General features: G+C 46.2%; 1 protein-coding gene across 6 annotated transcripts in view; it reads left to right on the top strand.

Moving 5' to 3' along the window:
* LYN (LYN proto-oncogene, Src family tyrosine kinase) overlaps window positions 1–26,846 on the top strand; it is a 117,362-nt gene extending 90,516 nt beyond the window's left edge. For all 6 annotated transcript variants that reach the window (XM_053558419.1, XM_053558415.1, XM_053558420.1 and 3 more), the window contains 3 exons: window positions 12,615–12,768; window positions 15,244–15,375; window positions 25,397–26,846. In XM_053558419.1, coding sequence (XP_053414394.1) covers window positions 12,615–12,768; window positions 15,244–15,375; window positions 25,397–25,599 — 489 coding nt within the window. In that variant the 3' untranslated portion in view covers window positions 25,600–26,846. The remainder of the gene's footprint in view (window positions 1–12,614; window positions 12,769–15,243; window positions 15,376–25,396) is intronic.
* Window positions 26,847–27,482: the final 636 nt, after the last annotated feature.

Raw genomic sequence — 27,482 nt, forward strand, 5'->3', positions numbered from 1 at the left:
AGTGTTGCCCAATTTAGCAAAGGGAAATTTGAGGCACCCAGTGAAATGTGAATTTTAGATAAACAACAAATAACTTTTAGTAGAAGTGTGCCTGTGCACGTTCCCTGGTGGGCCTGCCTCTGATGCGTCCCAGGGGTCCTCAAACTGCGGCCTGCAGGCCACATGAGGCGGTGTGATTGTATTTGTTCCCATTTTGTTTTTTTTTACTTCAAAATAAGATATGTGCAGTGTGCATAGGAATTTGTTTATAGTTTTTTTTTTTAAACTATAGTCCGACCCTCTAATGGTCTGAGGGACAGCGAACTGGCCCCCTGTTTAAAAAGTTTGAGGACCTCTGCGTCTAGTCCCTTTGGCGGCCCTCTTTCGGAGCTCCACTGAGCAGGCAGAGATAATTGGATGACGGTTTTTATGCATTTTTTTTGTTATAGAAAATATGCATGACATAAAACATTCTGGTGTACCCGTGTTTAAATATATGCTTAGTGGCATTAAGCTCTGCACCTGTTAAACACCAGCTCCCGGTTCTCCTCCCCAAGCCCTTGGCCACCACCCTTATCTTCTCCATGTGACCACTCCAGGTGCCTCACCAGCTGGGCGAGTTTGCGTCCCTGCCCTGCTCCCTCTAGTGGACTCTCACCACGGCTGCAGACAGTCCATGGCCCAGCGTGTAACTGACCCCCTACTGCTGCCTGCCCAGAGCGTTCCTATTTCACCCTCTCCTGAGCCACTTTCTGAAAACTCCCAGCCTGAGCTCCTTCCCAAGAGTGCCTTTCCTGACCTTCCGCCTGAAGTGGTTCCATCTCACCCCCCTGCCCACTGCCTGTGGCCCTCTGTCAGTTTCTTTTATAGCCTGGACTGCAATTTGAATTTTTTCAAAAAATTGAAATTTTTTATAAGTTTTTGTTTCTTTGGCTTCCCCAGCTTTTAGCAGAGTGCTTTGTATACAGTTCATATTCAATCAATATTTCCTGAATGGCTATATCAGCTACTTCAAGGGGAGCTGCCTATATTCCGTTTAAAACAGTAAGTTCTTTATCCTCTGCTTCATGCAGCCTGGAATGAGTAACGAGAAGAACATGTGTTTCTTTAAAAGGTTTTCTGAGTCACTATTCAGGTGTATTTAACCGTGAAGTATTTTCTTCTCCTTCCTCTAACTATGAGTTTACTTTATTTTGCAAAACTGACCTTATTGGTTGAAAAAAAGGAGGAAGTGGAATGTTCTCATTTAGGCTGTCAGAGAAGACAAAGTCTGGCTTTGTTTTGCCGTCCTGTGGCATCCAGAACACCAGGAGGAGTGAGAAATTGTAGGTGAAGTATTTGACACTGAAGCCAGTGGCAGATGCAATTAGTCTAATTTGGAGGGAAACTACCCACAATAGAACATGACCGTCCTCCGCAAGGGTCACCCAGCACCTCTCGCACCTGCCCCTGGTGTTCAGCAGAGCCCTTGCTGCTGTCGAAGGCAGACTCTGGATTCCTGCAAAGTGGGCTTGAGTTTCCGCAAAGTGAGGATTGCCAGCTCTTCTGAATCTCCCACCCTCCTCCCCCAGTCTCTGTGCCATATCTGGGTAGCATGCATGTTGTAGAACTGACCTCTTGCACATTCAGTGATTCGGATCATATTTATACTGCAGGCTGAGTACCTCTTATTTAAATGCTTGGGACCAGAAGTGTTTGGGATTTGGAGTTCCTTTTCTTGGATTTTAGAATATTTGCATTATACTTACCAACAACACATCCCTAATCCGAAAATGAAAACCAAAATATTCCAATGGGTGTTGTTGGCACTCAAAAAGTTTGGGATTTTGGAGCCTTTCAGATTGTTTTTCGGATCAGGTGTGCTCAGCCTGCGGTATTGTAGCAGGACCAGTGGTGTGTTTCAGGTGAGGTCGCGTTGAGGTGCTGCAACAAACTGGATACTTCTGGCTATGTCCAGACCCTCCTCTGCTGTCCACGGCACCCCTAGATTTTAAGTCCCTGCCATCAGCCTGTGCCATTCTGCCTCGCCTCACTGCAAGTCCCTGGATGTGGACACCTAGACTCACCACTGTGCTCAGCGCTGGCTTGCCCGCCTGCCCCAGCACACCCATGCTTTGTTCTTGGTGATCAGGAACACCTGGTGAACCCAGGCCTCTCTCTTTGTTGGCTTCCTCCCCTCCAGCACTCTGTCCCTTCTCCAGCCTCTCCGGGTATGACCCATCCCTCTGCCCACTGTGTCGTTTCCACTTCCACCGCTGCCCTCCAGGGCTTCAGCTCCAGTGCACCCCAGCACATCCCATCCCTGGGGCCTGCCCGTCTCCAGCCTCCTCCCATTGCTGGTTCTCTTCCCTCCTTCCCCAGCACACACTCCTGCCCCTGCCCCTTGGTCACGTTCGCAGAGGCAAATCCCAGCCTGTGCAAGCCCAAGTCTTCATCAGTGTGTCCCCATGTCTGCGTGACATCTGGGCCTGAGCAGATGTGCTGAGCTGCCTTTCTGCACTTCTAATTCAAGCCCCACCAGGGGCCTAGTAATCCTGTACACATGCCTCACTCCCTCCCAGATGACAGTGCCTTGCCTGGACCTCTGCACGCAAATCTTCCAGCCTCCTTGCCTCCTGCTCAGTGTGTTACCTTCCGGACTCTCTCCCTAAGACAGGTGATGCAACCAGCAGGGAGCCCCCATGGCCGCCCGCTGCCTGCCTTCCTGATGTCTCGGCCACCCCATGACTGCTGCACCACTCACGGAAGCCGTAATAAAGCCTTTCCTTTCTCCGCATCCTCTCTAGCTACTTCTGCCTCCACGTTTCTCCTCCCCTGACTACAAACATCCATGAAAGACTATACTCATTCTTTCAATTGCCCCCTCCTGCTTGCTTGAACCCACCACCGGACCCAAGCAGCTTGGAGGAGTCATCAGGGGCCCATGATGCCAAACCCACAGGGCCTCTCTCAGCCTCGCCCGGGGCCACCAGCAGTCTCTCAGAGGAGGTCGCTCCCTCCTTCCTGACATGTTTCCTTGCTTGGCTGCTCAGACTCCACTATCTGCTTTTCCTGCGCCTCGCTGGCCATTTCCTCCTCATCTCCCGACGTTTACACGCTGGAATGTCCCAGAACTCAGTCCTTCAACCTCTTCTTTGTCTGTATTCATCTCCTTACTGATCACATTGAAAGTGTTTTATTTTCCTAGAACTGCAACAGGGCTTAAAACAACAGAAATTTATTCTCTTACAGTCCTGGAGGCTGGAAGGCTGAGCTAAGTTAGCAGCAGCGCCGAGCTCCCTTCAAAAGCTCTGGGGAAGACCCCTTCCTGCCCCTCCCAGCTCCTGGTGGCTCCAGGCCTTCCCTGGCTTATGGCGGCGTCGCTCTGGTCTCTGCCTCCATCCTCACACAGCCTTCTCCTCTGCCTGGGTCTCAGACCTCCCTCTGCCATTCTCTTTATAGACGCCAGTCACTGGACGTGGGGCCGAGCCTAACTCCAGCTGTGATTTCATCTTGAGATGCTTAATTTGTTAAATCTGCAGAGACTCTATTCGCAAATAAGGTCACAGTCAGAGGTTCAGGGTGATCATAAATTTGGGGGTCACGTTATTTGACCCAGTACAACTGTCTGTATCCTGACCATTCTGAAATCCACTCCCCCACCTCGAACGTCTCCCCTAAGCTGCTACACACTCTGCAGCCCCCAGGGAAGCGCAGTAGGCCTGCCAGACTTCACACGCCACACTGGGCTCCTGTTCCCGTCCCTCCACAACCTGATGCTCAGCAGTCTTCTCTTCTGCTGGGGGTGGGGGGGGACAGCCCATCCTGGCGGTGTTCAGCCCTAAGCTCAAAGTTGCTCTGACTCTTCTCTTTTTTTTTTTTTGAGACAGAGGCTCATTACATTGCCCTTGGTAGAGTGCCATGGTGTCACAGCTCACAGCAACCTCAAACTCTTGGGCTTAAGCAATTCTCTTGCCTCAGCCTCCCAAGTAGCTGGGACTACAGGCGCCTGCCATAACGCCCAGCTATTTTTTTGTTGTTGTTGTTGTCATTGTTGTTTAGCAGGCCCGCCTGGGTTCGAACCCTTCAGCCCCAGCGTATGTGGCTGGTGCCTAACCACTGAGCTGCGGGCATCAAGCCTAACTCTCTTTTTCTTACATTGCATCTTCAGCTCTCAGCAAGTCCAGTTGGCCCCACTCTCAAAGGAGATTCACATCCCTATAACTCCTCCACCCTGTCATCCAGTCCCACGTTAAACACTCTCTCTCAAAATGGATCAACAGGTCGCCTGACTAGTCCTGCGCTCCATCTCTGGCTGCCTCCTGACCCCGATGGTAGCACAGTGGCCAGAGCCCTGCCCTGAGGCACCAGTCAGACCTGCCAGTCATCCCTGGCCTCACTCAGAAAGGGCAGAGCAGAAGCTGTCACTGCAGGTTTAGAATGGCCTGCAGTGTTGGTGTAGAGAAGCTAACGCTTCTCCTAATTTTTTTGTTCTCTTATTTGTCTGGAAATCTGTGTTGCAGAGTCTCATATACTTGCCTTATCATAAGCCTTGGACTGTTGTTTAAAACCTACAGATGTCTTGGTCCCTGTCATGTTAGCAGTAATTGAGGGGCCCAGCATAGCTGTGTTTGGTGGGCTTGGACGGGAAACACTGCCGCAGACAATCTGCTAAACTGAGTTGAGTGGTCATTTTTCTAGGTCATCCCATCTTCAAAGGGATGCTGATTTCCCTGTCATAAATCTGCAGCCGCTAGGGAGGAACCGTTCTTATTCTCTCACTGCCACAAGCTAGAGAACTCCAGTAATTGTTTGCCCAAGTCACTGGGCACCAGCCGAGTCCACCTAGTGGGCAAAATGCTGGGTCCTACTTGCTCCGGAGATCCAGCTGTTCTAGCGCCTACCACCCTCCGGAGAGGGTGGACCTCCCCAGGCTCCGTTTGTGAGCGTGTGTTATTTTGAAAACTCATTTCAAAGGGGTTGAAGCATAAATAAAGATTATAGCAAATCTGTTTGGGGTAGATTTGGAATTTATGAGATTTTGTTACAGACTTCCTTTAAGTTTCTTGCAGAACAGGTAAGTCAAGGGTTGTTTTCAGAGCAGGAATATTGTTCAGAACCACCAAACTCAGGCTCTTTAAGATAATTTGTTTTAGTTGAAATATAGCACAGGTGCCTGTTATGCATTTTCTTCACTTCTTAGCCACCTGTTTATTTGCTGATTTTCTGCCTCCCCCCGTCGGAAAGTAAACAGCACAGAGAAAACTGTATGATGGTCCACACTGCACTTGGACCAGGGCGGATGGATGGAGGGAGGCTCGTCAGCTTTCATATGCTAAGGGGCACAGCAACCTGGAAAAGCTACAAGTAGCAGGGGCCCCAGTTTACATTCCCACCAGCGTTGTACAAGGTTTCCAACTTCTCCATGTCCTCTCTAACTATAGTTATTTTCTGATTTTTTTTTTGCAATTTTTTGGCTGGGGCCAGGTTCGAACCCACCACCTCAGCGTATGGGGCCAGCGCCTATTCCTTTGAGCGGCAGGCACTGCCCTCATCTTCTGATTTTTAATAATAACCATTCCTAATATGTGTGAAGTGGTCTGGTGAATTTTTGGAAGAGATACTAAATGGGTGTTCCTTGACAAACTTCTCTTTCTTTTCTGCTAAGGAAGGTGATTCTGTTTCATGTAAATGTGCTAATTTAAATATATATATATATTTTTTAATTTGTTTTCTTTCCTTTTATCCTGCCCCAATCTTATAAGCATTCTATTTTTAAAGGAAGGAGCCCCTCCTCCATGGATGAATGGTTAAGAACACAGGTGGTGGGGCCAGACAGACTTGGGTTCAATCCCTCACCTTCCTAGGAAAATATTAACCTCTCCAAGACTCAGTTTCCTCATCTTCACTTGAATATTGCCTTCTTCATAGGCTTATTTTAATGATTACAACTGCCTAGCACATTGCCTGGGTGAGTTGGCTCTAACATGTGGTAGCTACGTGATCATTATCAAAGTGTGGGTTTTATTGTTCTTAGCAGTTTTACTTGAAAAAGAAGAACATTATTGTAATAGACAAATAAATCTAAAATAAACTTTGCAAGAAATTTTGACCCAGAAAATGTAGAGTGTAGACATACCAGTGAATGAGCTCACTGTTCCCTCCCTTCATCCAATTATGGAGTGAAGTGTAGGGCTTGGGCAGCGCCTGTGGCTCAGTGATTAGGGTGCTGGCCCCATATACCAAGGGTTCAAACCCAGCCCCAGCCAAACTGCAACAACAAAAAAAAGCCGGGCGTTGTGGCGGGCGCCTATAGTCCCAGCTACCTGGGAAGCTAAGGCAAGAGAATCGCCTAAGCCCAAGAGCTGGAGGTTGCTGTGAGTTGTGATGACACAGCACTCTACTGAGGGTGACAAAGTAAGACTCTGTCTCAAAAAAAATAAATAAGGCTCCAATGTAGGGGAATCAATGAATATTAGCTCACAAAAATGAGCTGTAACAAATGTTGATAAAACAAATGTGTCGTATTTCAAGTACACACGTGTTCTTAAACTTTCTTTTGGCAAACTCTGTTTTCTTTACATTCTGTTTTTCTGTTGTCGTCCTTAAATTGTCTTTTTAGGTCATTTACAAAGAGTCCTTTGTAACAGGGAGCCCCTGGGCTGAATCCGTCAGAGAAACTATAGGTTTTACTCAATTGCTACTTATTTTTCAGTTTCCACTTATGAGTATTATTAATATCCTTATCGCGTAGGCCTCGCAGGGCTTTTGAGCGTGATTAATCTTGTGAACTCTTCTTTTTGTCAAGTGTAGGAAGCAAACCCATCTCTAGAGAGCGAGCAAGTGAAGCTGCTAGAACAGGTGAAGCAGCTGAGAACCAGGGTTCCTTCTTTCCTTCTCTTTGGTAGTTTCTGGTTTAATTTTTCTCATTGCCTGTCTAGATGACAAATGTTTTCCAGCTAGCCGAGTCTAAGACAGGTTGCGTTCTCAGTTCCACTTTCTCGTTTAGGCTGGAATTTCCTGGGGTAGATTTTAGCTTTGCTTGAGAGATCACATTCAGTCCCCGATAAGGTTCCTTTGATCCCTCTTTTTCCCTCCATCATCTGACTCAAATGAGGGTTCTTCTCATTAAAGTTAAAAAAATAAATAAATAAATAATCTCACCAAGCCTGTTGTTTACCAGTTTCTCCGACAAGCGATAGTAATTGGAACGAGCACAAGAGCATTAAAGCAGGGCTTGCAGAGGTCATCCACAGAGCTTCTTATCCAAAGCATCGCCACACTCCCTGGGGACAGCAGCCGGGTGTGTGCCCAGCTCAGTCCACAGAGCATGTGCCCAGCAAGGCTCTGTGACCGGTCTAGTGGTGATGGCTCAGGGCCTGGGCGTCTGGTGGGAGGAGCTTACTGGATGCTTGCAGCGTGGTGGGGGGTGCTGGGGTTGACAGACTGCTCCTTGGGCCTTTGAGAAAAGCAGGGAAAGACCTGGGTGGCCATCACTAGGAAATCGGACCGCTTGCCAGGGGTGTAGTTTGAGTTCCAATCTCTGCTTCGTTTTGTAAAGCATAGTTGAGATTTCCCCCTAGGGCCCACGCCATCTTACGTGTTTCCAAGGGCCTTCCTCCTTAGGTATTTCCTGCCTCTACTGTGGTTGCAGCCGGCCAGCTCCTCAGTCAGTATATTTGATGACCCAGAGCTGGAGGGCTGTCAGGAGGGAGGGACCAGCGCCTTCCTCAGGGTGTCCCAGGCTAGGCTGTGTGGACATAGGTGGAGACGGCTCACACTCCACTTGGGGTATAAGAAATGCAGACTTTCTCCTCAAACTTTCTTAGCAGAGAGGGAATTTAAATGAGGGCTGTGAACTCAAATGCTTCCTAAGTTTTTGGTCTGATTTAACATTTTAACCTCATTTCCATAAGAAAAAAATTATTTGCAAAATAAATAGGACTTTAGATTTTGTCTTCTGATACCATTATAAGTAAGTAAGGCTGTGTGTGTGAGAGAGATATATCACATCTAGAGGTAAGAATGTACCAAAAAATAGAGGCACATGGCCAGCACCTCCATGTACAGTGATGCAGCGGGTGTCTGCCGTGGCCTCCCAGATGCTGCTCTAGTCTGAAATCCATCCCTGAGCTTGCTCGCCCACCAGCCCTGACAGCTGGGTCCCTCCACCCGAGCAGCACTACCTTGTCACCTGCTGTGGCCTGAAGGGCACCTCAGTTGGAGGGTTAACACTTCCTGTTTCACCCCAGCATTTGTGGTAAGACCTTACTTCTCTCTGGCCCCACGTGTGCCTCCAGCCGCCTCAGTGCACCTGGCAGGGTGTTGCAAGCAAGTCCTGTTCAGCTGATTGGGCCACAGGGAAGAGGCAGACTCACCCAGATGACTAACTTTACATTGGAAAGGCTGCTCTGGAGGACAACAGTCTATTTATGTAGCACCAAACTAGATGAGCTTTGAGTTGAATGTGGGGAGTGTCCTAGTTAATATCTTCTTTCTACCTAGGCCAGCATTCTCAACCTGTGGGTCTCAACCCACCGGAACTGTATTAAAGGGTCGCCGCATTAGGAAGGTTGAGAACCACTGACCCAGACTCTTCACTGGGCACTAGATGCCTGGAGTTTCACCAGGGCTACTGGCTCCTGGGCTTCACTCTCGTTATTTTAATTTCGTTTTGGGGGGGAGCAGGTGTTGGTGTTTTTTTTGTTTTGATTTTTGGAGACAGGGCCTCACTCCGTTGCCCAGACAAGAGTACAGTGGTGTCATCATAGCTCACGGCAACCTCAAGCTCCTGGGCTCCAGGGATCTGACCCAGGGAGGCCGCGTACTCAAGCACAGCACCTTCTGTTTCACTTGCTTCAGCCACAGGCATTTTTAGAAATAGTCACTTTGCACTCGGAGCTTTGGTCATAGTGTACCATGGGCTCCCTTACCACTCAACTCAATAAACCACTTTTTAAAAATAATAAAACACAAACATCAGAAGGAGAAAATTTCATCATCGTGTATTTTCAAAGAAGGTATGAAAAGAGGAACACACATCCACCACGCGAGTTGAGCCAAAGAGCAGAAGAAAGGCAAGCCTGTCTCAGCCTAAATCAGCTGCCTTTAAACCAGTGTCTGAAAGGTGCACTAACATCATCTCTTTGCATGGCTGCTCTCATTTAGGTAATGGGGATGCTTTTTACTTCAAATTTCCAGGGGCTTCACACATGGACTCTCTAGGACAGAACAGAAGAGACATTTTTGATGGCTGCTTCGGTGTCAGCAGGTGGTTTAAAAGTTGGTACACCGCTGGCCTGGCATTGTGATGCTGGCGTGGCCCAGGTGAAGAGAATCTCCTCAGTTGATTTAGAACCAGAAGACTGAATTGGTTTCTTAAACCCTCTAAGTCAGTGGTTCTCAACCTGTGGGTCATGACCCACAGGAACTGTATTAAAGGGTCTCGGCATTAGGAAGGTTGAGAACCACTGATCTAAGTAATTGCCCAGCCCCAGGGTGAGGATACGGAGGGAGAGGCCCTGTGTGTCATGCCTCTTGTCTCTAAGCTGCGGGGCCCACAGGGTCCTGCTCTGCAGGGGCGGGAAAACAGAATCTCAAGCAGTGTGTTCTGAGCTGCTGAAGGATTAAGAATTCTGCCAAGGTGCTTTGAGCACTTTCATCACCTGCCCCCTCCCTCTCCCGCCTCCACATGGAGCAGCCTCCTCTTCCTCTTGGGTCTGTGAGTCTTGCTGCTGCTTTTCTGAAGCCCGTTGCATCCAGGCTTCCTCCCCAGCGCTATGGAGACAATAGTCCAGGTGTGAGGTTGTGCATAGGTAATATGTTGAGACCAAGGTCTTATTCTAATCCATCCAGAATTTTAAATCCTGAAAGAGCTTAACTTTACAAGCATATGATCTAGCGTCACCCAACTCAAACTTCAATGTGCTGGTTGTGGGCCACGCTTGGTGTCCCAAGGGCCTAGAGTGGATCACCAGGGGATGCTGGCTCCTGTAGATTCAGATTGAATTGGTTAGGGTGGGGGCTAGACAGTGATATTGTTTACAAGTTCCTCCTGTTAGATTTAAGACCTGGCTTAAGACACTGGCTTAAGATCAGGCTCCAGGAGGCTCATACCTGTAATCCCAGTACTTTGGGAGGCCGAGTCAGGAGGATCAGCCTTAAACCCAGGAGTTCAAAGTCACAGTAAGGTCTGCTGATGCTGCTGCCCTCTTAGCTAGGCAACATAGCAGGGCCCTGTCTAAGAAGGAAGGAGGGAAAAGAGAGAGAGAGAAAGAAAGAGAAAAAAAGAAAGAAAGAGGGAGGGAAGGAAGGGAGAAATACCAGTTTAAGGAATAAAAGTTAATTTAACTGAAAAATGCACAGAAGGAAAGTTAAATGCACTTCCAAACCACTGTACTCACCTGGGGCATGACTTTGGGGAAGTAATCTCCTTTTGGCCCCCGAAAATTTCTAAGGGGCATGACAGCTATTGCCTTTTTACATTTATGGCTATTTGGATGAAAGTATATTTCCCTGCTTAATTTTAGCCTGGTTGCTTTCATTCTGATAAGGTGTTAACCTCATTCCAGTCTAGACTATATCAACATCTAACGTAGTTCCCTCTTCTGAATCACAGGGAAAAGCTGGTTTTAAACCATCTTTGTTCCATTCAGCTTCTTCTAGACAATGTGTCTTCGTTTATTTCGTGTTACTATAATAACGTATAACAGAAGGCTTACTTCATAAGGAAGAGAAATTTACTTCTCACAGTTCCCTCTTCGCCCTGATTCCCCCCCTTCTGCTTTTCTGTCTCTCTTTCTCTTTTTTTCCTTACTTTTAAAAAATTTACTTTCTTCCTTCCATTCTCTTTCTTTCTTTCCTTCTCTTTCTCTCTTTTTCTTCCCTTCCTTTCTTCTTTCCTTCTCTTTAACTTTATAATTTGGTAATGTCTTTCTTAAAAACCTGATTTTGCGGCTCTGCGCCCGTAGTACAGTGGTTACGGCGCCAGCTACACGCACCAAGGGTGGCAGGTTCAAACCCGACCTGGTTGTTTAGCTGCTAAACAACACTGACAACTGCAACCAAATAAATAAATAAATAGCCAGGTGTTGTAGCGGGCACCTGTAGTCCCAGCTACTTGGGAGGCTGAGGCAAGAGAATTGCTTAAGCCCAAGGGTTTGAGGTTGCTGTGAGCTGTGACTCCATGGCATTCTACACAGGGTGACATAGACTCTGTCTCCAAAAAACAAAAAAACAAAAACAATACCTGATTTTGTGGGCAACATAACAAGACTCTGTCTTTACAAAAACAAATTTAAAAATTAGCCAGACATGTGGTTCACACTTACAGTCTCAGCTATTTGAGAGGCTGAGGTAGGAGGTTGGCTTGAGCCCAGGAGTTCCAGGCTGCAGTGAGATAAGATGGCACCACTCCAGCCTGGGTAAAAGACCCTGACTCTAAAAGAACCACTATTACAACAACAAACCTAATTTCGGAACAATACCACATTTTCTGTTAAGTGATGAATAGCAGTCCCACCTCTCCTGTGTTACTGTTTTGTTTAAATCTTTGATTCTTTATTGCTGTCAAGCTTTGTCACCTGAGTCTTTCTGACCCTCCTGGAGGGACGGTGTATGGGGAACGTGGAGAACCAGTTCCACAAGCTGTTCATTAACCTGACAGAGAGGATGCTGTTGACCAAGGACACAGCCTGTTCTTGACACCCCAAAAATTTACTTGGATTAGCTTGTCACTTTCTGCATCTCTGTTGTCTTGGTTGGTTTGGGCTCCTGTAACCAAACACCACAGCCTGAATGGCTTAAATGACAGATATTTATTTCTCAAGGTTCTAGGGGTCAGGAAGTCCCAAGACCCAGGTGCCAGCAGATGTAGGGTCTTGTGAGGGCCTGTTGGCTGGTTCATAGCTCACCCTCTTCTCACTTTATCCTCACATGGTAGAAGGCTCCTCTCTGGGGCAGCAGTTCTCAACCTATGGGTCGTGACCCACAGGAACTGTATAAAAGGGCCACAGAATTAGGAAGGTTGAGAACCACTGCTCTGGAGACTCCTTTATAAGGGCACCAATCATGTTCATGAAGGCTGCACACTGGGGCCCCAATCACCTCCTGTCGGTTCACCTCCTAACGCCGTCACCTTGGGGACTGGGATTTCAACATCTGAATTCTGGGAAGACACCAATATTCAGTCCATGGCATCTGTTTTCTTATTTAAAAAAAACTAGAATAATGACATCTATATATCTACATGTAAGAATTTAGTAGGGTCTTAAAAATTATTCACAGATTAGAAAATATTGAGACATGTTGCTGTGGTTTGCTTTTTTTTTTTTTTTTTTGGCAGTTTTTGGCCAGGGCTGGGTTTGAACCCGCCACCTCTGGCATATGGGGCCGGTGCCTTACCCCTTTAAGCCACAGGTGCTGCCCCCTGTTTTGCTAGTTTTTTAAAAGGATTACCACTATTGAAGATGGGGGAGAGCAGCTATTTTAGGAAAGGCTCAAATGATGATTGTCTTTACCCACTGTGTTAAAAACCCAGGTAATCAGAATAATACATGTGAAAAGATTCAGGAACTCAGAAGTGTTTTGGTTTTCCTTGATGGCACTCTGTGATCATCCACCCTAAATATGAAAAGAGGGCCTATTTCTGTTTTCAGATTGCAGAAGGGATGGCGTACATCGAGCGGAAGAACTACATTCACAGAGACCTACGAGCAGCCAATGTCCTGGTCTCAGAGTCCCTCATGTGCAAAATTGCAGATTTTGGCCTTGCTAGAATAATTGAGGATAACGAATACACAGCAAGGGAAGGTATGTCCTAGTAACCATCTGTAGGCGTCTTCTCATTGTTTTGTTTTATTTCATTTTTGTCTGTTTCTAACAAAACAATCACAATAGTTATCATTGAAAAACAAACTTTTTGATACATTCAAGATGTACCATCATCGTTTCTAAAAAGTACTTCTTTGAATAACTCTCCATGATTCTTTCGTAGCTTTTTACAAATGCTATCGTTTGTACTTCAATTAAGTAAAGCCAAACAAAAATAGATTTAGCAAGATCAAGATTCCTTGTTTATATTGTTAGAGTTTTCATGCAAACAACGAAGTGTACTTTCCTTAACTGTAGAGAAAATATTTCTAAGGGTCATTCAGAGGTCTTTATTCTGGCCTTTTAATAACAAGTTAAAACATGGACATTATCACACACAGAACTGAATATTATGATTGATACAAAAATGTACTCCTTTATTTTCCCACATTCTGTGTTGTAAATGTGGACCCAAACTGCACAGAGACAGGACTCCCCCCAGCCCATCACACCATCTACAGGCTGAGCACAGTCGGAGAAGCACTGGCTGCTTCTGCGGTGGGGTCACCTGTGGAGCTTGTGACCTGAGGATGCTGGCAGGATTGAGTGAATATTTTTTGCAGGGCTCACTCTCTTCCAGAAGAATAAGCTCTTTCTTGACATCCCTAAGCATTGTTAAAAAGGGTTATTTTTCTTTTAACAGTATGTTTGTTATTTCTGGAAGATTCCACACATCTTACAGAGGTGATGAGCAGATGGCAGGCGTTGTTCTGATCTGGGGCATGTCTCTTGCTTCCTCCGTGTGCAGGACGGGTCTCCTCCTGCCTTGAGCTTGTGTCCTCTCATCTCAGACCTGAATGCTTATCTGCAGCAAAAAGGCAGGAAGAAAAGAATGGTTGGAAGAAAAGAAGCTTAAAAAAAAAAAAAAAACAGCTGAGATGTATTGAGGACGTTCAGTGTCTATGAATGGGCTCTCTTCTGTGTCTAAAATAATGCTACATGGGAGGCCTCAGTATTATCATTATTGTTCCCTCCTTACAGATGAGGAAGGAGAGGTGCTGTAACTTTTGGAGGTCCCTCAGTAAGGGGTGGAGCTGGGATTCGAACTCCGGAGATCTAGCCTCAAAGTACATGAAGAGTTTTAGAATTAACTCCACCGGCTTGGTTGAATTTGACAAGCTGGGAGTCTCACAAAAGCAATGGTTCTCTTGCAAAGAGCGTGGCTCCACCCCAGAGCTCGGGTTCTAGATCAAACAGCACGCCACCTGCTGGCTCCTGTCGGGATGGCAGGAAGGCCGCGCACCTTCCCAGGACGTGGCGTTCGCTGGGACCTTGGTTACCAGGCTTCCTTGGGATTTATACTGTGCCAAGCCCCTGGTTCAACCGGCTAATCCTCACAGCAAGCTGGGGAGGTCTGATTGTTCCCCTATTTTACACATGAAGGCACCAAAACAACACAAAGACAAGAAGTGACTTGCCAGGTTCTTGCCAAGCAGAAAACACCAGAGCCAGGATACAAACCTGGCTGGACGTGACCCAGTGGCCAGCCCCCAACCCAGTGGCTGGTAGGGGGTGGGAGGTGAGGGCAGGAGCGTGTGACAATGTTACCGGCACATCGCAGCCACTCCACGAGGCTCGCTACCATCCCCATTGTTCCTATCTGGATTTCAGTCTTGGTTGAGTACCACAAAAAATTCTCAGGCAAACACACAATCAAGTTAAAAGTGTTTTTAAAAATATGGTTGGTAGGAGCCATTAGCTAGTTGCTCTCTCAGCCTAACGCAGCAGCCCTTTAATACAGTTTCTGTGGGTCGCGACCACAGGTTGAGAACCGCTGCTAGATTTCCCGGGGGCCTGAATCCCCGCTTTCCCCAAGGGTCCCCTGCTTCTCTCACTGGGCCTGGCCTGCCTACCCCCCAGCCCCTGGCCTCACCAGGTTTGCCTGAGAAAGGAGCGGTCTCATCACTGGCTTATTCTTGGCAAATCATCATTCCGCTAAGTCCTGAAAGTGTCACGTTTTGTTCTGTAAGACATTAAAGTTTGGAGTAGCATCTGACATTCATATTGGTACAAATGTAAAGATATTTAACCACAAAATATACTCATAAAAATATATTTATGTTCCCTGTACACATAGTATGGGTGCATGAGAGAGAATTTGAACAAGTTAGAGGCTGGTACTGAGGGTCAGATGCGCACGCTGAGAACAGAGCCCTTCGCTTCTGTGCCCTCTTATTTATATGGACGTTGTGTAACTGTTCTATCCCTAGAAGTATGCCCAAGAAACTTGCTTCTAAAGAGAGGAATAGGCAAAAAAGGAAACAGAGGAGAGAAGCACATTTTTTAGTGTAGTATTTTGTTCCATCTCTATTTTGTATTGTATGTATATGTTACCTATTCAAAGTAAATATTTTAAGTAAAACATGGAAAAAAGGTTCAGGTACCCAAGTAAGAACCGTGTGTCTTCTTCCTCAGGTGCTAAGTTCCCTATTAAGTGGACAGCTCCAGAAGCAATCAACTTTGGATGTTTTACTATTAAGTCTGATGTGTGGTCCTTTGGAATTCTCCTATATGAAATCGTCACCTATGGGAAAATTCCCTACCCAGGTATCATTTCCTTACCTATTTACATTCAAGTAGTAGATATGAGAAAAGTCTAATGGTGTGAAGGCATTACCCCAAAAAACCACGAAAACCCAAAAAAACCCAAACCATTCAATCAAAAGCAAAGAATAATCACTTTCTGCCAGAGTTTGATTTTTACTGTATTTAGTAGAAATGGTTCTAAAATATACTTGGACACTTCTCTGCCTTCTTATCTTACGGAGGGCATATTCTTTTTCTCCACTAATTAACTCTCCCACTAGAATGCACCTGGCACGTCGTGAGCGCCGGGGTGGGGGTGGGGGTGAGGGTGGAGCCCCCAGTTCCCTCCAAGGCAGGGCACCACAGGGAAGGGAACAGACAGACAAGGGTTTCCAATGCTTTTTGTTTAGTTTTAAAACAGGCTTTGTAAAAAGTATGCTGGAATTGCTACCTTTGCAGGAAATAACCACCTCTTTTATCAGTGAAAAGTCCTTCCAGTGTTGAACATGCTGGTATCAGAGAGGACTTAGTTTAGTATTTCCGGATTCCTAACAGAGGAAGCCCAAGAAGCCAGATTGTTGCCCATCCCTCCCTTTTTCTAAGGTCTGTGCAGTTAAGAAGAGGGATTTATCCCAAAACTTTCACAATACTAACAAAACTTGTGGATAAAGTAAATTTAAAATTAAATTTTTAATGTTTAAGCCGTTCCCTTATTTAAAACAATATCTGAGTGTGTCAGGCACTGTGGAGGCACTAGGGATGCGGTGGTCTTCGTTCCTGCCCCTCATGGTTATCAGTGGACGTCCAGCCTGCTATGCAGTGGGCCAGCTGTGCTGTGGAGCCCACGTGCATGGTTTAAGGTGGGTTGGGGGAGCTGCTAGTTTTATCCATTGGTCCCAGCAACAGCAGGGACTCAGCAACGCGAAGGATAAATGTCGCCTCAGGGAGGCAGCAGCGCATGGGCCTCACCAGTGGGAGCAGGAGGCCAGCGTGGTTGCATCTCTGTGAGCATTTGATGAATGAATGAGGGACTCAACTAAGCCGTCTCATCTCCAGGTGGCCTCCAGGCTATGGGTGGGAAAGGAGGCCATCGAGTTGGGAGCAGGGTGGCATGGGGAGAGCCTCAGTGGCCTGTAAGAGTGTCCCATCCTACTTTGCTGGGATGGAAGCCGGGGAAGGTTTCCAGACAGAGCAGCCGTGTGCTCCCATCACTCCTGCAGCTGAGTGTGGACGAGCCACACAGACGTGGGCAGGGACCTGCTGACAGCCTTCCATGGTGCACAGTGGGTAGTTGTCCCAGGAAGTCCATCTCATGCCAGCGTTTCACGTTCCCACTGACCCCAGCTGCAGACGCTGAAGTTACCAAATTAACTCTGCTGCAGGATAGGAAAGATGTTACTCATCAGGGGCCATCCGCGTCTCTGTGCCTGTGCCTGCATCTGCTTCTGTGATCTGCCTGTGACAGAGGAAGACGTGCGTTCAGATTGTTTTGTTTGGTATTGTTTTGTTTTTTTTATTAAATCATAGCTGCGTACATTGTTTGGAATATTATGCAGCCTTAAAGAAAGATGGAGACTTTACGTCTTTCATGTTTACATGGATGGAGCTGGAACATATTCTTCTTAGTGAATGCAGATTGTATATGAAATCTGACCCCTGATAAAGTAAACTTAGAACCTCCTAAGTAGTGTGTAACACTGTGGTGTGCTCCCTGTGCTGCACAGCCACACCCCTGAGGCTCAGGGAAGGCCACTGGACCCCTCACCTGTGGCAAAAGAGCTCATCCTCACCCACTGTGCTCAATGGCCATGGAAATATTTGATACCTGGGGTGAAAAATTATTCTGAAAGAATAAAAAAGGCGAGGCGTGGTGACTCACACCTGTAATCCCAGCACTCTGGGAAGCTGAGGAGGGTGGATTGCTTGACCTCAGGAGTTTGAAACCAGCCTGAGCAAGATCGAGATCCCATCTCTATTAAAAATAGAAAAATAGCCAGGTGTTGTGGTGGGCACCTGTAGTCTCAGCTACTTAGAAGGCAGAGGCAAGAGGACTGCTCAACCCCAAGAATTTAAGGTTGCTGTGAGCTACGATGCCATTGCACTCTACCCAGGATGACAGAGCAAAATTCTGTCTCAAAAATAAATAAATAAATAAATAAATAAATAAATAAATAAGTGACAGAGCAAAACTCTGACTGAAAAATAAATAAATAGATAAACCAGTAGAAGAATGGTGAGAATTTGCACCATGCACATATTAGAACCAATCAGAAACCATCTCCTGATCTGTCCCCCAGTTTGCTTGTCCCTAGTAAGGGTTTATCTTTGGGGCTCTGATGGATGGATTTTCTAGTCACAGTATGTTATGAAAGCCTCTAGCATTAGCAATTATGAACAGAATCAAGCAATCCTATTTACTTGAACATCAGAGGACTTGATTCACGGAGAGCATAGAAATTGGTAAACATGCCAAAGTATGCCATTTTCCACCATTGTTATAACATGGGTCCTGGAGAGAGGCTATGGATAACTGAATTATCTGAGAATACTCTACCCGGTAAAGTGCTGGATTTTTTTTTTTAACAGAAGCCATATGACCAGCTCTGCAAAATAAAAATAAAATAAAATAAAAGAGATAAAATATAAAAAAGAAATAAGAAAGCCCTATATAAAGTGAACACATTTTTGGAGGGAAAAATGCTAAGAGGTGTAATATACCAAATGTTATTATCCTTGAGTAAAGAGATAATAGGTTACTTTAATTTTCTTTCTGACACATTTCTAAAGTTTATAATTTTTTCTTTTCTTGTTTTTTTTTTTTTTTTCCTGAGACAAAATTTTGCTCTGCTGCCCAGGCTAGAGTGCTGTGGCGTCACAGCTCATAGCAACCTCAAACTCCTGAATAGCTGAGACTACAGGTACCTGTCATGATGCCTGGCTCATCTTCCTTCCTTCCTTCCTTCCTTCCTTCCTTTCCTTTCTTCCTGATATGAGATCTCGCTCTTGCTCAGGCTGGGCTCCAACTCCTCTGAGCTCAGGCCGTCCACCCTCCTTGGCCTCCCAGAGTGCTGGGATTACAGGTGTGAGTCACCATGCCCAGCCAAAAAGTTTGTAATTTTTTCAATGATATTTTTATTAAATATTCTCACACACATTAGCTCTAAAAAGCTTCTAATCAAAAGTTGGCTCTTGGGCCCCCAATCTCCTTAAAGAAATCTACTAGCAGGAATTTGGGTCATTTATTTTAGTATTTGCTGCTCATAGTTTTCAATATTATACTTTTGCCTCTTGAATAAAGTAGAGTTTGTTTTTTTTTTTTCCATTTTACTTATTCATAAATAAGAATCTGGTCCCATGGCTTTAAATTCCAGTGAAGGTGAAAGGCAGCCGGCTCTGCCCCGGCCACACAGCTCCACCACTCAGCGACCTGGTGATGGTTTCTACTCTGGAGACCTGTAAGCAGGGTCCGAAGGTTTGCCCTTTTGTGTGTGGCTTATTTCACGCAGCATGATGTCCCCCATAGTCCCTCTGTGGTGTGGCCTGCATCAGAAATGCCTCATTGCCTGTCTTCAGCCTTTCTCCTCACCCCTGGTCGTCATCCCACATGAGCTCCATCCCGCCAGGCCTGGCAGCTCTGAGCGTGGACCCTCTCCCCTCCATTTCTCCAGCATTCAGGCGGGCTCTGGGTGCCACCCTGTCTGGATCCACTGACCTTGCCCTCCCTCGCGGTGTGCCAGCCACTTGCTAGAACCTGCCTAGGGCCCGTCAGGATAGCCCTCCTGCCTGCTGCCCCCCCTCTGTGAGCACCTACCTGGGGCCTGTTAGGATAGGCCTCCTGCCTGCTGTCCCCCCTCTGTGAGCACCTACCTGGGGCCTGTCAGGATAGGCCTCCTGCCTGCTGTCCCCCCTCTGTGAGCACCTACCTGGGGCCTGTCAGGATAGGCCTCCTGCCTGCTGTCCCCCCTCTGTGAGCACCTACCTGGGGCCTGTTAGGATAGCTCTCCTGCCTGCTGCCCCCCCTCGGCAGGAACCTTCCTGGGACCTGTTAGGATAGGCCTCCTGCCTGCTGTCCCCCCTCTGCAGGCACCTATCCGGGGCCTGTCAGGTTAGCTCTCTGGCCTGCTGTCCCTCCTCTACAGGTACCTACCCAGGGCCTGTCAGGATAGCCCTCCTGCCTGCTGTCCCCCCTCTGTGGGAACCCACCCGGGGCCTGTAGGGATAGGCCTCCTGCCCCTGCTCTGTGGGCACATTGGTTACACTTTCTTTCTCTTGGCTCAACCACTTCTGCCTCTGGCTGCCAGGTGTCTCAGTATTATCAGAGGTGGGATATAAGTTTCTATTTCTTGTTCTCTTTTCTGTACAGTAAAAAAGGGAGAGGAAGCAATAGACGTTTACTTCAAACTGAACCTGTGGTTCAGTAAATAAAATTCACAGAAAAAAATACTTAAAAAAATATTTTTTTGAGACAGTCTCATCTTGCTCTGTCCCTAGGCCAGAATGTAGTGGCATCAGCCTGGCTCACAGCAACCTCAAACTCCTGGGCTCAACCGATCCTCTTACCTCAGCCTCCCGAACAGCTAGGACTGCAGGCGCCCACCACAACACCCACCTGATTTTTCTGTTTTTACTAGAGACAGGGTCTCATTCTTGCTCAGGCTGGTCTTGAACTCTTGAGTTCAGCTTGGCCTCCCAGAGTGCTAGGATTATAAGCAGGAGCCACCACCCCTGGCCTCTGTGAATTTTATAAAGAAAAAAGAGGGGTTTCTGTAGTTGGGGTTCTGTGTTGCTTTACTCCTGTAAAGAGAAAAGAGGTTTGAACACAAGAAAACCTTCTGAAGCATCATGGTTTTCTGGCTGTCCCTTCCCAGATACACATGAATCTGTTATCTTTATGTCGAGCGTAAATCAGAATCAAGAAATTCATCCCCCTGCAAACGTTCACTTTGGTCACAAGCAGTGCTCAGAAAATAAAAATAGTCTTTCTGGAAGGAGTATGATGGGGCGGGAGGCCGTGGTCCCAGGATAATTGGTTCCTCCTCCCTGGCACTCACTCAGCACAGAGGGCCACTGTGTCCTTGGAGACACTCGTGGCCTGTGGAGCTGCTGGGCTCCCCTCCCTTTCCCAAACTCCCATTCCTCCCCTCATGTTTGCTGTCCCACAGTTTTCTCTTTCCTGTGCTCCTTTGCCAACTATTAGACTCTGCTAATTACTGTCCCCTCCACATTCCATTTCCTGTCCCCTCCGCCTCCCTCTGTGAGCACAGTGTCCCCACTGAGCTGTGTGCCCTTTGAGGGCAACTCTTTCTTAATCACAGCAGCTCTCTGAGCTTAGTACCCCTTAATGGCCCAGCCCCGAGTGTGAGCACTCAAGGGCTCCTTGAAAGAAGGCAGGATGGAATGTGAATTTGCTTACCTAATAAGGAGATCACCAGCCAATGCTGTTCACTTTCCCTGACATAGCAACATGCCGAGCACCAGCTATCAAGTGTAATCTTGGGGTCTGGTTGAGGTCTCTCTCTCCCACTTTCTTGTTTCAATAGAACTTGTCATTTAGCTTATTTTGTTTGTTGATTCACTTGTACTTAAAAAATAGACTTCTGGCCAGGTGGTGGTTCACACCTCTAATCCTAACACTCTGGGAGGCTAAGGGGGGAGGATCACGTGAGCTCAGGGGTTCAAGACTAGCTTGAGCAAGAGCAAGACGCATCTCTACTAAAAATAGTAAACAACTGACTGGGCATTGTGGTGGGCACCTGTAGTCCCAGCTATTCCAGAGGCTGAGGCAAGAGGATCACCTGAACCTAGGAGTTTGAGGTTGCTGCGAATGAGGTGGGCTAACACCACAGCCCTCTACCCTGGAGGACAGAGTAGGATTCTTGACTCAAAAAGAAAAAAAGATAGATTTCAGCTTCCCTTCTTCCAATTCCTCTTACCAAGTCAAATTCCCCAGGCAGGACAGAGGATGCCTGGACTTTGTCAGCAGCGTTGAGAATTCTTCAGAGTTAGGGAAGCATAGCAAGAACAAGGAAGAGGAAAGCTGCCGGGGACGCGACTGACCTTAGGAAGGTTTTTCTTCTGGGGACACATTCTCACTTTTTATGCAACTGAAGGTTCTCCAGGAAGGAAGGGGAAGAGCTATTCCCAAGAAGTTTGTAGGTCCAGTTGCTGTTTACCAGGAGCCCAGAGCGTAACCCGAGGCCCATGAGGAAGTAAGCGCAGCTATTGCTTCTGAAATTTATCCAAGTGAGCTTGGCTAGTTCCAACAGCCAGAGCCACATAATTTTATGGAGGCTAAAACCTCACATAGAGAAGAGGGTACAAGTCTGCCTTGGATTTGAGCAAGGAGAATCAGATGATTTCTCCCAGTGAGAAAATGCCATTATACAAATATTTGAAGATGGTGTTTCAGAAGTAGACTTGAGAAAAATTAATTTACCATCTAAAAAACTCTCAGTAGATCTGAATGATACTGGGTTCTGGTGATCCTCTTGCCTGCGCTCAAGCTGGGCCAGGTGTGGTGCCTCAAGCCTGAAATCCTAGCACTCTGGGAGGCTGAAGCAGGTGGATTGCTTGAACTCAGGTGTTCAAACCAGTCTTTTATTTTATTTTATTTTATTTTATTTTATTTTATTTTATTTTGAGACAGAGTCTCACTATGTTGCCCTAGGTAAAGTGCTATGGTGTCACAGCTCACAGCAATCTCAAGGTCTTGGGCTTAAGCAATTCTCTTGTCTCAGCCTCCCAAGTAGCTGGGACTACAGGTGTCCGCCACAATGCCGGGCTATTTTTTGGTTGCATTTGTCATTGTTGCTTGGCAGGCCTGGGCTAGATTTGAACCTGCCAGCTCTAGTGTATGTGGCTGGTGCCCTAACCGCTGAGCTACAGGCACTGAGTCTTTAAAAAAAAAAAGAAAAGAAAATAGCCAGGCATTGTAGCAGGTACCTGTAGTCCCAGCTACTTGGGAGGCTAAAGCAAGAAAATCACTTGAGCTCAAGGGTTTAAAGCTGCAGAAAGCTGTGACACCATGGCACTCTATGGAGGGCGGCAAAGAGATTCTGTCTCAAAAAAAAGAAAAGAAGTTTGCTTAGCTCTTTCTATGTCAAAAACAGGGGATCTTCCAAGACAGAAATGATCACATCTTTTTTTAGGGGTTTAAATTCCGGGCGGGCCATTGTGTCCTTAGACCAGTGGTTCTCAAGCTTCCTAATGCCGCAACCCTTTAATGCAGTTCCTGGGTCGCGACTCACAGATTGAGAACTGCTGCCTTAGACAAAGAAGGGTTACTAAAGGCAGAGGGTCTCAGAGTTCACTGAGAGTAAGCCTCTGTGAGAAACACAGACACCTACTCCACAGGTAAAGCAAAATTTTTGCGAAAGCACACTGACCTTTACTGTGGGATGATGCTTTTTTAATCTTTTCTATGTGAGTCTACCAATGTTTTTAAAAGTATTAGTAGTCTCCTAAAAAATAAATTTGTTGATCCCAAGTGGGAGGTGACCTACAACTTGAAAAACACGATTAGGGGCTACATTCAAAGGAAGGTTCTGTTTCAAGTCTACTAAAACCATTTCCCCTAAGCTGCTACCTATCATTTAGATTCTTCCAGTGACTGCTGATGAAGTCAATGGCCATGGAAAGGAAACAACTATGGAAAGGAAGTTGGTTGTAATGAATAGAGTGCCACTCACATGCCAGAGACTGTACATATTCCACACGAAAATATTCTCTGCACAAAATATTCTTCCACAGAGACGCTCACTTCCCTCCAGGATAGGGTGTCCACAAAACATGGCAAACACCAGATGTGGATACTTTCTGCTACGTGAGCATTTCTCTATCTCACTTAATAGTGGAGGGAAAAGCTATGATTACAATGATGTTCTTTTTTTTTTTGAGACAGTCTCAAGCTGTCACCCTGGGTAGAGTGCTGTGGCATCACAGCTCACAGCAACCTCAAACTCTTGTGCTTAAGTGATTCTCTTGCTTCAGCCCTGCAAGCAGCTAGGACTATAGGCACCCACCACAACGCCTGGCTATTTTTTTTTTTCTGAGACAGAGTTTCATTTTACCTCCCTCAGTAGCCATGGCATCACGCCTCACAACCTCCAGCTTTTGGGCTTAGGCGATTCTCTTGCCTCAGCCTCCCGAGTAGCTGGGACAATAGGCGCCCGCCACAACGCCTGGCTATTTGTGTGTGTGTGTGTGTGTGTTGCAGTTTGGCTGGGGCCAAGTTTGAACCCGCCACCCTCTGTATATGGGGCCAGTGCCCTACTCACTGAGCCACAGGTGCCGCCCATACAATGATCTTCTTTTTGCCTTAGAACTAGTCTTAGGATATTTAATGACAGGACATCTTCTAAACTACACTGAGACATTTGAACACATGAAAGCCATCCTCTGTCATCAGTCCCCTCTTGCTGTCACAATAGGAAGGCTGAGAATATGCAAATTCAAGGGTCAGGGTGAGCTTTGACTCCAGCCAGATACTGATTTCATGAGCATATGAAGGAGCTAGCGTTCTTCTGAATTACTCATTTGCTCTTTGAAGACGACCACTTCAAGATTACATAGCACAAACTACAGACAAGTGTCCTTCTGATTATCTAAACCATCACTATTTTCCAAATAAATCCTGGAGTTTTTAACTATTTGGAAGCATAAAATCAATTGTTCTGGCTGATTTAAGGACGCTGTTATATAATGTAAATATGCAATAAAAAGCCAATTTAAAAACATACGCTGGTATAAGATAACGTGTAGGAATGACATTTTCATATGTTGCAAGTAAAAGCTGAAAAAATTCTATCCTATGAAAGTATTTGAGATTGAGGGTTAGAATTGGGTTTGAGTGATTAATTTTAAAAGGTTGAGTAAGTCTATCATCCCTTTATGGTAACAGAGAACTGCTTTGACTTCTGCTTAACACATTTGCCTATTTTTACTGTGGACTAAATGGTGTCTTGATCCCCTTCATACTAAAACTCTATTTTTTCTTTTTTTTTTTGAGACAAAGTCTCACTCTGTTGCCCAGGCTATAGTGTTGTGGCATCATCATAGCTCACAGCAACTTCAAACTCCTGGGCTCAAGTGAGCCTCCTGCCTCAGCCTCCCAAGTAACTAGGACTATAGGCATGCGCACAATGCCTGGCTAGTTTTTCAATCTTTAGTAGAGACAGGTCTCACTCTTGCTATTGCTCAGGCTAATCTGGAACTTCTGAGCTCAAGTAGTCCACCCACCTCGGCCTCCCAGAGCATTAGAATCATAGGTGTGACCCACCATGCCTGGCCTCTCTAAATCATGTTTACTGAGTTGCTTACAGAAAATTTACTAACAAATACCACAGACTGAGTGGTTTAAACGTCAAAATTTATTTTCCCATTTTTCTGGAGATTGGAAATCCAAGGTCATGGTGCCTGCAGGTTCAGTTTCTTCCGAGGCCCCTCTGCTTTGCTTGTAGATGCGTGCCTTCTTTTTTTTTTTTTTTGTAGAGACAGAGTCTCACTGTACCGCCCTCAGTAGAGTGCCGTGGCGTCACATGGCTCACAGCAACCTCTAACTCTTGGGCTTAAGCGATTCTCTTGCCTCAGCCTCCTGAGCAGCTAGGACTACAGGCGCCCGCCACAACGCCTGGCTATTTTTTTGTTGTTGTTGCAGTTTGGCCGCCACCCTCGGCATATGGGGCCAGCGCCCTACTCACTGAGCCACAGGCGCCGCCTGATGCCTGCCTTCTTACTGTGTCCTTATGTGGTCTCTGCCTCCTGATCTTATTAGGACACTAATCATATTGACTAGGGCCCCACCCTAGGGGTGTCATTGACCTCGTTTTAACTTAATTACCTCCCATAAAAGTTAACATTCATAGGTACTGAGGGTTAAGACTTCAACTTATGAATTTGGGGAGGACAAAGTTCAGCTCATAACAGCCTCAATATAGCTTGCTTCCATTGTGGTGAGGGGATCTGAGTAGCAGAAAGACCATTGCAGCACCGGCGCCTCTATTGGGATTCTAAATGGCATGGTTTGTTTTGTTTCCTGCCCTAGGGAGAACTAATGCTGACGTGATGGCTGCCCTGGCCCAGGGTTACAGGATGCCTCGTGTGGAGAACTGCCCAGATGAGCTCTATGACATTATGAAAATGTGCTGGAAAGAAAAGGCAGAAGAGAGGCCGACATTTGATTACTTACAGAGTGTCCTGGATGACTTCTACACCGCCACAGAAGGACAGTACCAGCAGCAGCCATAGAGCACGGAGACAGCTGTCACGAGGCCCAGGCGGCTGAGTCCCTCAGAGAAGAAAAGTAACAACCACTGGGTGTGCCGGTCCTCTCCAGCACAGGAATCATCTATGGCTCCTGAAGGAAGAGGTTTAATTTCTCAGGAAGAATATCCCGTAAATGGGAAAGTATTTTGTTCTCTTAGACTCATGCCCTAGCGGGTTACGGCGTGGACTGGTCCTCAGCTGTATTCCACTTTGACCAACGGCTGAATACAACCTCCTGAGAAGAAAACAACTATTCTCTCCAAAAATGCACCCAATTGGTCCTATGTTTACAATTGGACACATGACTCCAAGATTCAGAGACCATTGCAACGAATCCCTGATAGTAGCAGAACTAGACCCGTTTATAAAGCTGAAATAACCAGACACATAGCGTGACATTTCTTTACATTTTTCTCTATGCTTTGGCTTACTTGTTAAAAAAAGAAAAATTACTAATCCACCCTATTAGACTTTGCAGGTGAAATCAGCCACTTAAAAATGTCTTTCCCAGAGTTCTGTGGCTTATTGTTTTTCTTACCTGGACCCTGCCCCCCTGAAATCTGAGGCTGTTAAACACGTTCGTTCTCTGAACACCTCTCAGGTCCGCCAGACTTGCAGCAGCATGCCCGTCTCTCCTGTCCAGCAGGAGTGTCACTTGGGGGCCTGCACAACTGCCACATGGTGCAATGTGGACCTCTGACCTCGCAGGGCTCGCCCACACCTCCCAGGAGGGGAGCCTCAGAAGTCATATTTTTAATGGTCCAGCGCTTTCCTTTCCGCCATTTCTTAGATACAGACTTTTTAGACAATGTAGGATTAGGATTCTAATCTCTGCAGAACTTCATAGGGCTTTTTAAAACATTGGAATTTCCTTTATTGCTTCGAAAGATTTAAACATTATTTTCAGGATCAAATATTAATTTTAGTTGTACTCTAGAAAGAAAAAATGCCATATTTGGGGCTATTTTTGTGATTCAGCAATCTGTTCTAAATTGTGTAAGGTGTGTGTGAGACTATTTATACTCAAGGATCTGAAGGAAACCGTGTGACTTCAGAGGCTCTGGGGAGCCGGAATGGCAGGAAATTGAAGGGATTTTGTTTACTAAATCTTTCTACTGTAAGCTTTGAATGGAAACTGCTCCATCACGTTGTTTCACTTACGCTGTCGTGTATATACCTAATATTTCTATTTTTTGGATTTTATTTTAATACACCTGGCCCAAATAACATCTCAAGCTTTTTACTTGTGTTTATATGCTCAACTATTTTCAATGTAAAAGTAAGTACCAGGGGGGTGGGGAGGGGGTTGAGAAGTGGCTCCATAGAGCTCCACAGTTTAAACGTGTGTACATTCTGCCTCCATCCTTTGAGCATTTCAGATCAGAGAACAGAAGACCTGGTGCCCTGGACTCTTTGGCGGGGCCAAGTTGAACTTATTTTCCAATAGGCTTAGCAAAGCACCATGACAATTATATTTCACGTGTTTCATTTAGTCTTCAGGGGATTAGAGGAAGGGATAAGCTATTCCATTTTTCTTTAATTTTTTTTTTTTTTTTTTTGAGACAGGGTCTTACTCAGTTGCCCTGGGGTTGAATGCTATGGTGTCGTACTCACAGCAACTCAAGCTCAAGCAATCCTGCTGCCTTAGCCTCCCACGTAGCTGGGACTACAGGCACCCATCACAGTGCTCGTTTTTCTTTTTTCTTTCTTTCTTTCTTTTTTTTTTTTTTGAGACAGAGTCTCATTATGTCACCCTTGGTAGAGTGCTATGGAGTCACACTCGAGCAACCTCAAACTCTTGAGCGTAAGTGATTCTCTTGCCTCAGCCTCCCAAGTAGCTGGGACTATAGGCACCCGCCACAACA

Source organism: Nycticebus coucang, chromosome 13 (assembly GCF_027406575.1).
Source record: "Nycticebus coucang isolate mNycCou1 chromosome 13, mNycCou1.pri, whole genome shotgun sequence".
NCBI classification, from domain to species: domain Eukaryota; kingdom Metazoa; phylum Chordata; class Mammalia; order Primates; family Lorisidae; genus Nycticebus; species Nycticebus coucang.